This window comes from Balaenoptera ricei, chromosome 19, assembly GCF_028023285.1.
Source record: "Balaenoptera ricei isolate mBalRic1 chromosome 19, mBalRic1.hap2, whole genome shotgun sequence".
NCBI lineage: Eukaryota > Metazoa > Chordata > Mammalia > Artiodactyla > Balaenopteridae > Balaenoptera > Balaenoptera ricei.
In genome coordinates, this window is record NC_082657.1 from 5735156 (window position 1) to 5746001 (window position 10846).

Genomic DNA, 10846 nt, shown 5'->3' on the forward strand with positions numbered 1-10846 from the left:
TTGGAGCAGAGAAAGGTTTATTGCAGGGCCAGGCAAAGAGACCAATGGTTCATGCCATAAAAACCCTGAACTCCCTGAAAGCTTTCAGCAAAGCCTTTTTACAGGAAAGGTGAGGGAGGGGTGTGGTTAATTGTTGCACACTTCTTGCTATCAGATCCCTTGTTCTTGAGGTCAGGTCACGACGTTCCTGGAAACCTCCACCAAAACAAATGTTATTCTCTGTCCTGACAAGAAAGGGCAAGGTCCCAAGGCTCAGCTTTCAGAGGTCCAGGCCCGGGCTAAGAGGAGGGGGTCCCTGCGCAGGCCGCTTACCCTGCCCAGGAGCGCTGGTCCAGCACCCAGACTAGATGCTCCCGCAGTGCCCAGGCCTGGCTGAAGAGGTGGATCTCAGTTGGCGGCGCCCTCAGGGCCAGGCCTCCAGACGCTGCCCAGCTGTCATCACTGAGGGAGCCGGGTGCCCCGGCCCCAGTCAGACGTCAGGCTCCTCTGGCAGCGCAAACAGGGGCAGGGTCCTGTGGGCTTCGACCCATGGAGACCACAGCCGCCATTAGGTCCCAGAGGCAGGGATGGGGGAGAGGTTCCCGTCCGCTTCAAGGCCCGGGCCCGGCCAGCGGGCGGCAGTGGCGAGGGCTCTCGAGCTCTGCAGGACACAGTCCTCAGACTGTCCCCAGGCCCCCCACCTCACCCGCCAGGCCCAAGGCCAGGGGTCCTCGAGGGCCCCTCGGAGGAGGTCCCCATCTGCCTCTCACCGCACTCTCTTCCGGGGGGTCCGCTGCGAGAGCTGTCGGCTGAGCGGGACCTCTAACCCCTGGAGCTAAGCGCAGCGCGCCCGCTCCGCCTCTATTAGAGTTACCTTGTACCGTGAGACAGAAGTGATACTCCTGGCGGGGACTGTGGTTGCCAGTGTCTGCTCCATAAAACACATCTGCCCCGGTCCTCACCCCCTCACGGTCTCGCGTCACGAAGTACATCCAGAGTGCTCTCCTCGTAACACCTCTGCTCCTTCAGCTACAGCTCTAGCCTCCTAATCCCCACTCTCTCCAACGCTGAACCGGCATCCTGTCTGCAAACGCTCCCCATTTCTCTGTCCCGAAGCCCCAACCTTCCCAACACGGCCACGTCTTTCCCGCGGCATAAAAAGGGATCCGAAAGAGAGTGGGCGGGGCCATTCTGCTTAGGCCTGGCCTGTGATTGGTTTAGCTCCCGGGTCAGGTCGGAAGACTGTAGGCGAGAGTGCTGAAACGCTACTGAACACGTAGCTGAGCAGCTGCAGAGATGGAACAGCCCAGGATGAAAAATCTTGGAGAGAACCGGTTGAATTCGCACCTCTCCGTATTGGTCGGCAGGACGGTCCAAAATGGCGGCGCACGATCCAATATGGCCGCCCCCAACATAATGTAACGACATGGGCGCGGCCATACTGCACGGAACTAACTCCTCCGGGCATCAGAACCCATCGCTCACTTCCAAAGTGGCCTTGAATGCGAGTGATAACAGGGGCCCGCCACTCACGTCAGCGGAAACGGAAGTGGCGTCCAAAGCTTGGCTTCCCCGAGCGTACTGTCACAGAATTGGCGTTTGAGGCTACGTGAGATTGCTGCGAGTGGATTTAAGAATCCCGCGTGGTGGGAATTCTGTGACTTGAGGTGTGGTTTGTGGTGGGTACTCGTGGAGGATTGTTGTTGAAGGCGGCCTCGGAGTTTTGGGGGCGTTGTGGGTGGCTTGGGCCAGCATCAGTGTTGAGTGGGTTGAGGAAGTAACGAGACACCATTGCTGTTGACAATGACAGGTCGGCGCCGGATCGCCGCCCCCGCACCCCGCCCTCGCCCCCGCCCCCGCCCCAGGCGGTGGAAAGAGGCGGTGGAAGAGCCGATGATCAAAGGGGTCCATCTGGATAGGTTGGTGAGGATAGGGCTTGGGGGTTAGTCACCTGGGATTCCTGTGGTTGGAATTTGAGCTTCGGAGGGGCCAGTGGGTGAAAAATAGATGTCTGGGGAGCTGTGAATGGGTGCGACAGCGAAGTGCAGGTTGGGGAGCTGTGTGGGTATCCTTAGGAGAGGTTGAGGGGGGTTGGGACATAAAGAGGCCTCAGGTGGACAGACATTTGGGTGTGTGCTGAGCATTGGGGTATTATATTTCCCAACGTTTTATACTGGAGAATTTCAAGCATACAGAAAAGCCGAAAGAATAGCCAAATGTTCTGCTGTATACCTGCCATCTAGATCCATGAATTGTTAAAATCGTGCCCATGAATACTTAAGAGTTTACGTGTGTTTGTACGCGCTTGAAATCAAGTTAATCCTAGCTTTTTATGTCAATTCTGCCACTTGTTTCTGTGACTTTGGATAAAGTACCAAGTTCTGTAAGTCTCAGTTTTCCCATTCAAACAAATTGATTTTCTGCCTCACCAGTTCTCATGAAAGCCCTGTCTTCATGACCTCATCTAACGCTTATTACCTCCCAAAGACCCCATTTACAAATACCATCACATTGAAGCTTCAGCGTATGAATTTGAGGGACACAAATATTAAGTCCATATAACAAGTAGGTATTTGACAGAGGGTAGCTATTATTATTCAAATGTTACCTTTCTAATGGGATTTTTTTCTACTCAAAACAATACTTTCAACTTATTTTTATTAAGTTAGAATAATAAATAATAAAACCCCCTTCCTACGTGAATTTATATATGATATTAAATGGAGATCTCTAAGTTTTTAAAATCAGAATATCATTGTATGTTTATTGTCAGTAAAAAGCAGGAAATAAAAATCACCCTCGGAGAATTCCCTGGCCCCGGGTTTGATCCCTAGTCAGGGAACTAAGATCCCACAAGCCCCAGGGAGTGGTAAAAAAAAAAAAAAAAAAATTAACCCCCAATTTACTATCTGTAAACTACCTGTAATGTTTTGAAATGTATTTTTAAACTGAATTATATATTATGGATATTTTTCTGTTTTTAATTTATAAAAGTAGGTCAAATTAAATGCATATTTCAGAGGCTTCTGATTTAGTTTTACCAAACTTCCCCAATAACTTTCTATTCTATAATGCTTCTACACACAGTGTGCCAGATTTTTCTACATCTTTAGCAACAATGGGCATATCATCCTTCTATTCTTTTCTAATATGATAGCCCAATTTAGAAATTTGACTACCTTGGCTTTTCTTTATAATTTTGTTTAATGAATGTCATGTTTGATCATTGGAAAATGGGAAAGTCCTCCATCCTTGTTCCATCTTCTGAGTCCCACCGAACCATCCCAAGCTTTGGAACCACTATTCACAAATTAGAATGTATTATTCCCTTGACTTTTATAGTTTTATCACATGTATATGGATACCTTAAAAGTGCACTCTAGTTTTTCTTGGTTGTAAGTTTTATAATAAGGATATTATTATGTGGTCTTCTGAAGGTTGCTTTTCTTTTTTTTTTAATTAATTTATTTATTTTTGGCTGTGTTGGGTCTTCGTTGCTGCATGCAGGCTTGCTTTAGTTGCGGGGAGCGGGAGCTACTCTTCGTTGTGGTGCACGGGCTTCTCATTGCGGTGGCTTCTCTTGTTGCTCTATGCGCACGGGATTCAGTAATTGTGGCACGCGGGCTCAGTAGTTGTGGCTCCTGGGCTCTAGAGTGCAGGCTCCGTAGTTGTGGCGCATGGGCTTAGTTGCTTCACGGCATGTGGGATCTTCCTGGACCAGGGCTCGAACCCGTGTCCCCTGCATTGGCAGGCGGATTCCTAACCACTGCGCCACCAGGGAAGTCCTGAAGCTTGCTTTTCTTGACTTATTACGTATGTGTGATTTATCCACGTTGGAGGTAGGTTTGTTTCATTAATATGAATTCAATTGCATAAATACAACATACCATTCTCCTGTTGTTGGACATTTATATTGTTTCTGGGTTTCAGCTACTGCAAGTAGTGAAGTTCCGAACATTCTTATGTCTCCCAGTTGATGTGAGAATTTGTTAGTCTAGGGTGTAAACCTAGAAATGAAATTTCTAATATAAAGTAGATGAATTTTTACCTAGAAGGGAAAGTCAAATTGCTTTTGTACCACCTTAACTCTCTCATCAGCAATGTATAAAAGTGCCTTTTGATCCATAGGCTTTCCAATACTTAGTATTTTCATTCTTGCTTTTTGACCATCTTTTGAGTATAGAAGACATCTATCTCATTGTGGTCTCCATATGCACTGTTCTTGTCACTAACATGGTTGATCATCTTTTTTGTATGTTCATTGGCCAATTTTAAACCTGAGAAGTTTGTCTCTTCCTAACTCATATTTAGAAAGTAGTCCCATATATGGAATGCTAGTCTTTTGCTGGTTATTTTGTAATAAACCATTGGCAGTCCTTTGTCTCCTGTTCCTGGGAGGTAACCTCTAGATTGTTGGAATATCCTGAATGATAGAGATGACTGCATTATTCATGGTGGGCCCTGATAGTTTGTGCTAATGAGGCAACTCATGGTGAGTCTGTAGTTTATGCTAGTGAGATGATTCAGGTTGGAGCTGTTTATGCCAGAAAGACCAACCAGGTGATATCAGCCCAACCTCCAGGAGGGTAGAGGTGCTGGAGGTTGAGTTCCATGGCCAATGATTAGATCCATCATGTGTATTTAATGAAACTCTAATACAAACTGTAAACACTGAAGCTCAGGTGAGTTTCTGTGGTTGGCAATACCCTGCATGTTGTCACACATAGATATGCTGGATGAGCAACGGGTCCTGACTCCAAGAGGAAAGGACAGTGGAAGCTTCTGGTTTGGGACCCTCCCAGACCTCACCCTATTGTGTCTCTCCATTTGACTGGTTATAATTTGTATTCTTTTGGTGTAATAAAACTTTATTCTTGTACATTTCCCCCTCAGGTACCTTATACGTTTTGTTGGTATTGTGAATAGTGTTTTTTCCTTATAAATCTTACTGTTGTTTGAATATGAAATTGCAGTTAATGTTTATGTTGATCTTAAAGCAGTTGCATAGTGACAGTCTTGCTTCTCCTTTTCCATTCCTTCCATTTATTTTCCCCATTTTACATTTAGCCAAAATGTGATACATTTTTGGCTAAATGTTCTGAGAATGGCTATCCTTGTCATGTCCCTAAGTTTAAAGAAATGCCGTGGATTTTTTTTTTTTTTTGTAGATACTCTTTATCAAGTTAACAGAGTTCTTGTCTAATTCTAGTTTAATAACATTTTTAAAAATTGTGAGTGGCTATGGTATCTTATTACATGTCTTTTCTTTATCTATTGAGATAACAAAATAGTTCTTACTACACTATTCTTGCATTCCTGGAATAAAGTTATCTGTGCATTGTATAATTCTTCGTATGTTGTTTTCTTAGTATTCTTCCTCTCTATCAGTGAACATGGTTTCCACATCTTTTAAATATTTAGGATTTTTATACTAAGTTTATAAATGAGATTGGCCTCATTTCTTTGGCCACACATTTCTTTCACATATTGTCCTTGAAATCCAGATCTGTTTTCTTCAGTTCTCTGTCCGCCTAAGACACAGTGTTGCATTGTCCTTCGGAGTTCTCAGCAATGTGATACTGAGAGTAAGTTGCATTAATATATTTCTCGGGTGTCCTGGCATCTCTAAGTTATTCTCAGTGTTAGAATTAATTTTTCATCACCAGAGTTAATTATTTAACAGTCAGCACTGATTAGAGTTGCCAAGAGATCCAGCCGGGGTTTTGAGTGAAGATGAAGTCTCAAAAAGAGACATGAATTTGAGATTTCAGTTGAGACTCCATTGCAGAGTTTAAGGTCATGGATTTTGTCTTCAGAGGTAGACAGCCTGTATTTGTTTTGCTTTTTGTAGGCAAGAGGTTAGTTTAACTGAGGTATAATTTATGTACAATATAGAGATTATCATGCTAAATGAAGGAAGCCAGACAAAAAAGACAAATATCATATGATATCACTTATATGTGGAATCTAAAAAAAAAAAAAAAAAGATACAAATGAACTTATATACAAAACAGAAATAGACCCATAGACGTAGAAAACAAACTTATGGTTACCAAAGGGGAGCAGGGGATAAATTAGGAGTTTGGGATTAACATATACACACTACTATATATAAAATAGTTAACCAACAAAGACCTACTGTATAGCACAGGAAACTATACTCAATATTTTGTAATAACCTATAAGGGAAAATAACCTGTAAGTTATATATATAACTGAATCACTTTGCTGTACACCTGAAACTTACACAACATTGTAAATAACTATACTTCAATTAAAAAAATTTACATACAGTAACATTCATCAGTTCTTCAGGTATAATTTGATGAGTTTCACAAAGGTATACCATTCTTTAACCATCACTCGAATCAATGTATAGAACTTTCCCATCAACCCCAAAAGTCCCCTTGTGCCTCTTTTCATTGGGACCATACCCCCATCCCCTGTTCCCTCACAATCACATGCTTTCCATAATTATATATGTTCTAAAACTTCATACAAATTGAATGATACAGTAAGAGGTCATTGATGTCTGACTTCTTTCACTTAAAATAATGCTTTTGAGAGTCATCCATGATGTTGCATGTATCATTAGTTCATTCCTCTCTGTCACTGAGTAATATTCAGTGGTACAAATAAGCCACGATATTATCTATTCCCCAGTTGATGGATGTTTTGGATTTGGGGGAGTAGGTTTTGGATATTTTGAATGAAGCTGTAATGTACATTGATGTACAAGTCAAAGTGGTTGTACCATTTTGTCATTTTATATTTTCACCAGCAATGCATGACAGGTTTTTTTTTTTTCTTTACATCCTTGTCAGTACTTGGTATATTCAGTCTTTTAAATTATAGCAATTCTAGCAGGTTTATAGGAATATTTTATCTAGGTTTTAATTTGCTTTTATTTTACAACTTAAAGCAACTTTTCATATGCTTATTTGCCATCTCTTTTTTTTTGATGAAGTGTCTGTTTGAAACTTCTTTTCCTTTTTATTGGATAGTCTCTTCTTTTATTAAGTTGGAAAAGTTCTTCATATTTTTTAAATAGAAGTCTTTTAGTCAGGTACATGCTTTCTTAATATTTTCCTCTAGCCTGTGGCTTGATCCTTCTTCATTTTTTAGCAGTGTCTTTTGAATATCACAAGTTTTTAGTATTGAGGAAGTCCAATTTATCAACTTTTTCTTTTATCATGCATTTTGTGCCCTGTTTAAGAAATCTTTGCCTCACTTAAAATTTTTCTATGCTTTCTTCCAGAAGTTTTATAGTTTTAACCCTTACATTTATAATCCATTTTGAGTTAATTTTGGTTTGAGGCAAACATGAATATCCTATTTGTTTCAATGGCACTTGTTAAATATTTTATTATTATTTTTCTCATCATGCTCATGCTTTTCTCTTGTGGAATATATGGAATATATACACATTCCATATTATATATATATATGTGTGTGTGTGTGTGTGTGTGTATAATTTTAAAGAAATATACTAGTCTGCCCATTCTATCCCTTTTGTCATTTTGGTCTGTCTCTCTAGCTTGAACTTTCCTTGGCTTTGGGTCATGTTTTTTTGCTTCTTTGCATATCTGGTAATTTTCGATTGGATATCAGATATTGTCAGTTTGATATTGTTGTTTACAGGATTTTCTTTTATTCCTTTAACTACTTTTGAGGTTTGCTCTGGCATGTAGTCAAGTTACTTTGAAAAGGTTTGATTCTTCCGAGGCTTTCTTTTCAACTTTCTTAGGTGGGGCCGAAACAGTCTTTTGTCTGTGATTACTCTGTACCTATTACTGAGGCAGTGCTCTTCTGAGGCCTCTGTTTGAAGTCCTGGTGGAAGGTCTTTCTACCCTGGCTAGTGGGAATGCTCAGTATTCCTGATCTTGTGTGAGCTCCAGGAATTGTTCCACCTCCTCCTTTCCAGGGGCCTTAGTAATTTCCTCAGTTCACCAATTTTTAGCCAGAGACTCAGAGGAGCCCTCTGCATATCTACAGAGTGACTTTTCTCTCTTTTTTCTGAGGTACTGCCTGGCAGACTCTAGCCACCTTTGCTTCTCAGACTTGAAATTCTGTATCATTAACTCAGCAAGACTGCTGGATGGTTTTGGGGTTCCTTCTCCCTGTGCTCTGAGCTGGAAAGTCTCTCCAGGCAGTGAGCTGCAGCACAGACTTCTCACCTTGTTTGTTTCCCTTTTTCTCTGACTTCTGGGTCTTAAAATAGTTGTTCTAGATATTTTTCCTACTTTTTGTGTTGGTTGGTTAAGATGAAAGGATAATTCTGGTAGTTCTCCTTAGACTCAGGGGATTTATTGATTCTGGGGGTTTGAGTTTTAGTCCTTTCTCTGCCAGTTACTAGCTGTTGGGTTTTAGCTAGGTGCTTAACCTTTCCTCTGTTAGTTTTCTCTAAAATGGAATAATGATCATCTGTACATTATAGGCTTGTTGTGAGGGTTAAGTGAGAAAAGAACATACTTGAAACAGTTCCTTGCACGTATTGGAACTTGCTTTTATCATTACTTCCATACTAAACAAATCTTTTCTTGAATCCATAGATGCCGGCTTCCTAGAATAAGGCCACTCCTATAAAGGAAAAAAGTAGGTCTCAAGTCCGGAAATTCATCCTTGCTAAGGATACCCTTGATGAGACACCATTACCAGGATTTCAGGACAGATCCTAAATGTGGTGGCCACTTCCTAAAAGCTGTTAAAAATGACCAAGTCCCAGGTGAGCTGTTTGGTTTTTTCCCCAGTTTGTTTTGCATTTTTGATTTTTGGAGCTTTATTAAAATGTATCCAATCAAAGATAACAATATATATAGATACATTGTGGCTAGGAGGGACATGCTTAGATTGGGAGATAGAATGAATGATCCAGAATAGCTGATCAGGAAGGGAAACTCATCTGCATGTCATAGGGTCCTGCAAGGTGCTGATAATTAGAACATTGCCACATAAGCAGCGGGATCCAGAAGTGGGTTGCCTACATTTCTCTGTTAATACTGGAAACCATCACAAAAGATAAAAATGTGTTGCAAGATTTACTTTGTATTTAAGAAGGAAGCACATGAATTCAGTAAAGATTTCCTGGACATTTAAGTGTGAAGATGGGTCTTTCTGTTACTTTTTTCTCATCCAGACAGTGGACCCAGTGAAAAGTCATCTTCCTGAGGAAATGTGGGAGGTATAACAGGCACAGATAGAAAACTTTAAAAATCCCTTACCTATAAAAAAAAAGATAATAGTAGTGCTTACATAAAGGTTACTGTGCAGATCATTGTGTTACTGTATGTAAGATGCTTAGAACGATACATAGCACACAGTGAAAGCTTTGTGTTTGCTTTTTTTGAGTATTGTGATTTAATACGTAGTCCGATTTCTAACAGGCAGTTCTGAGCGTAGCATACTTTTGTATATGAAAAACACTGCAGTGGCTACCAAGTGTCTGCAGGACATGTGCATTCTTGATCCAAGACGTGTTCCTGCCTGTCACCTGGGCATCTGTCCCTTTCAGCCTCTTCTCCTGTCCCTTTGAACTATATGCAGTTCTTTGAACTCAAATAGATCAGAAGGCATTTGACGGCAGGACCATGCTCTATTTCCTTTTTTAATGCAAAATGTATAGTAAGTAACATTAAATGCTTGTAAGGTGGGTTACAGATTGTCTTTAGGTAGTTTAAAGTTTCAATGACATTTTACATTGGGTAAGTGAGTGAGTGAAGAAGTGAATGAAGAATGCACAAAGAAAGGAGAGCTTTAATGAATTTAGCCCACAGAGTGTCAATCAAAACTAGGTACAGAATGATATATGTTTATAAATTTTCATAGTAAAAATAGAATAATATCCTATAGATCGTTACTATTTTATTCCATTATATTCACTCCAGATTAAAAAGGATTATGTTACAACAGGGCTTATTGTCATTCAATGATGTGGCTGTGGATTTCACCTGGGAAGAGTGGCAGCTGCTAGACACTGTTCAGAAGAACCTCTACCGGGATGTGATGTTGGAAAATTATAGCAACCTAATGTCATTGGGTAAAGACAACTTTCCTAAATATCTCAGCGTAAGCCCATTTATTGCCTGTCTTTATTCCATTGCTACAATTTATGCATACTCTGATATCGTCAATGATTTTGGACTTGGACTAGTATAGGTAGGTAACAGAGCTTATTTTATTTAGTATCATACAGTGACTGTACTTAATTTCATTTTCCCAGTGAAAAGTTTCAATTTTGCTGAGATTTAAACTATACATTCCCTGAAACAGAACTTTTCCTCACAGGACCCAATACTGCTCAGATTCTCTGTGATTACCCCCCTTGACAGGTTATCAAGTTACCAAGCCAGAACCAGTGATGCACTTGGAGAAAGGAAAAGAAAAAGAAAAAGCAGTAGTAGAGAGGGAATTCCCAAGTCAGTGTGGTCCAGGTGAGTGAAACCAATGCAGTGGGAGTTCGTGGAAGCAAAGTAACAGTTGGTCATTGTTGGGTTGGGAACTTTGTTATTTTAATATATTATTTTAATTGAAGTATATTTAATTTACAATGTTATATTAGTTTCAGATATACAGCAGAGTGATTCAGTTATATGTGTATATATATATATATATATATATATATATATATATATATATATATATATTCTTTTTCAGATTCTTTTCCATTATAGGTTATTACAAGATATTGAATATAGATCCCTGTGCTATACAGCAGGTCCTTGTTGTTAGTGTATTTTATATATAGTAGTATGTATCTGTTAATCCCAAACTCCTAATTTATCCCTCCCCCCATTTTAATATTTTTTTCTCATAGTCTCTGAACCTTTAGAAGTGACTTTGAATGAAAAGAAGTCTTCAGTATGAATGT

General features: G+C 40.5%; 1 protein-coding gene and 1 long non-coding RNA gene across 7 annotated transcripts in view; one reads left to right on the forward strand and one right to left on the reverse strand.

The window, feature by feature from the left end:
- LOC132353300 (uncharacterized) lies at positions 1-1342 on the reverse strand. Its single transcript, XR_009498995.1, has 2 exons — positions 854-1342; positions 1-519 (listed from the first exon to the last, which is right to left on the reverse strand). It is a non-coding gene; the product is annotated as an uncharacterized LOC132353300 (long non-coding RNA).
- Positions 1343-1554: 212 nt separating this feature from the next.
- HAS1 (hyaluronan synthase 1) overlaps positions 1555-10846 on the forward strand; it is a 41942-nt gene continuing 32650 nt past the window's right edge. For 4 of the 6 annotated variants that reach the window (XM_059905900.1, XM_059905897.1, XM_059905901.1 and 1 more), the window contains exons 1-4: positions 1555-1658; positions 8532-8704; positions 9889-10015; positions 10308-10409. In XM_059905900.1, the coding sequence (XP_059761883.1) occupies positions 8690-8704; positions 9889-10015; positions 10308-10409 (244 nt within the window). In that variant the 5' untranslated portion in view covers positions 1555-1658; positions 8532-8689. Of the gene's footprint in view, positions 1659-1821; positions 1899-8531; positions 8705-9888; positions 10016-10307; positions 10410-10846 lie in introns of those variants that run through there. The other 2 variants (XM_059905898.1, XM_059905899.1) reach the window with 2 other exon arrangements.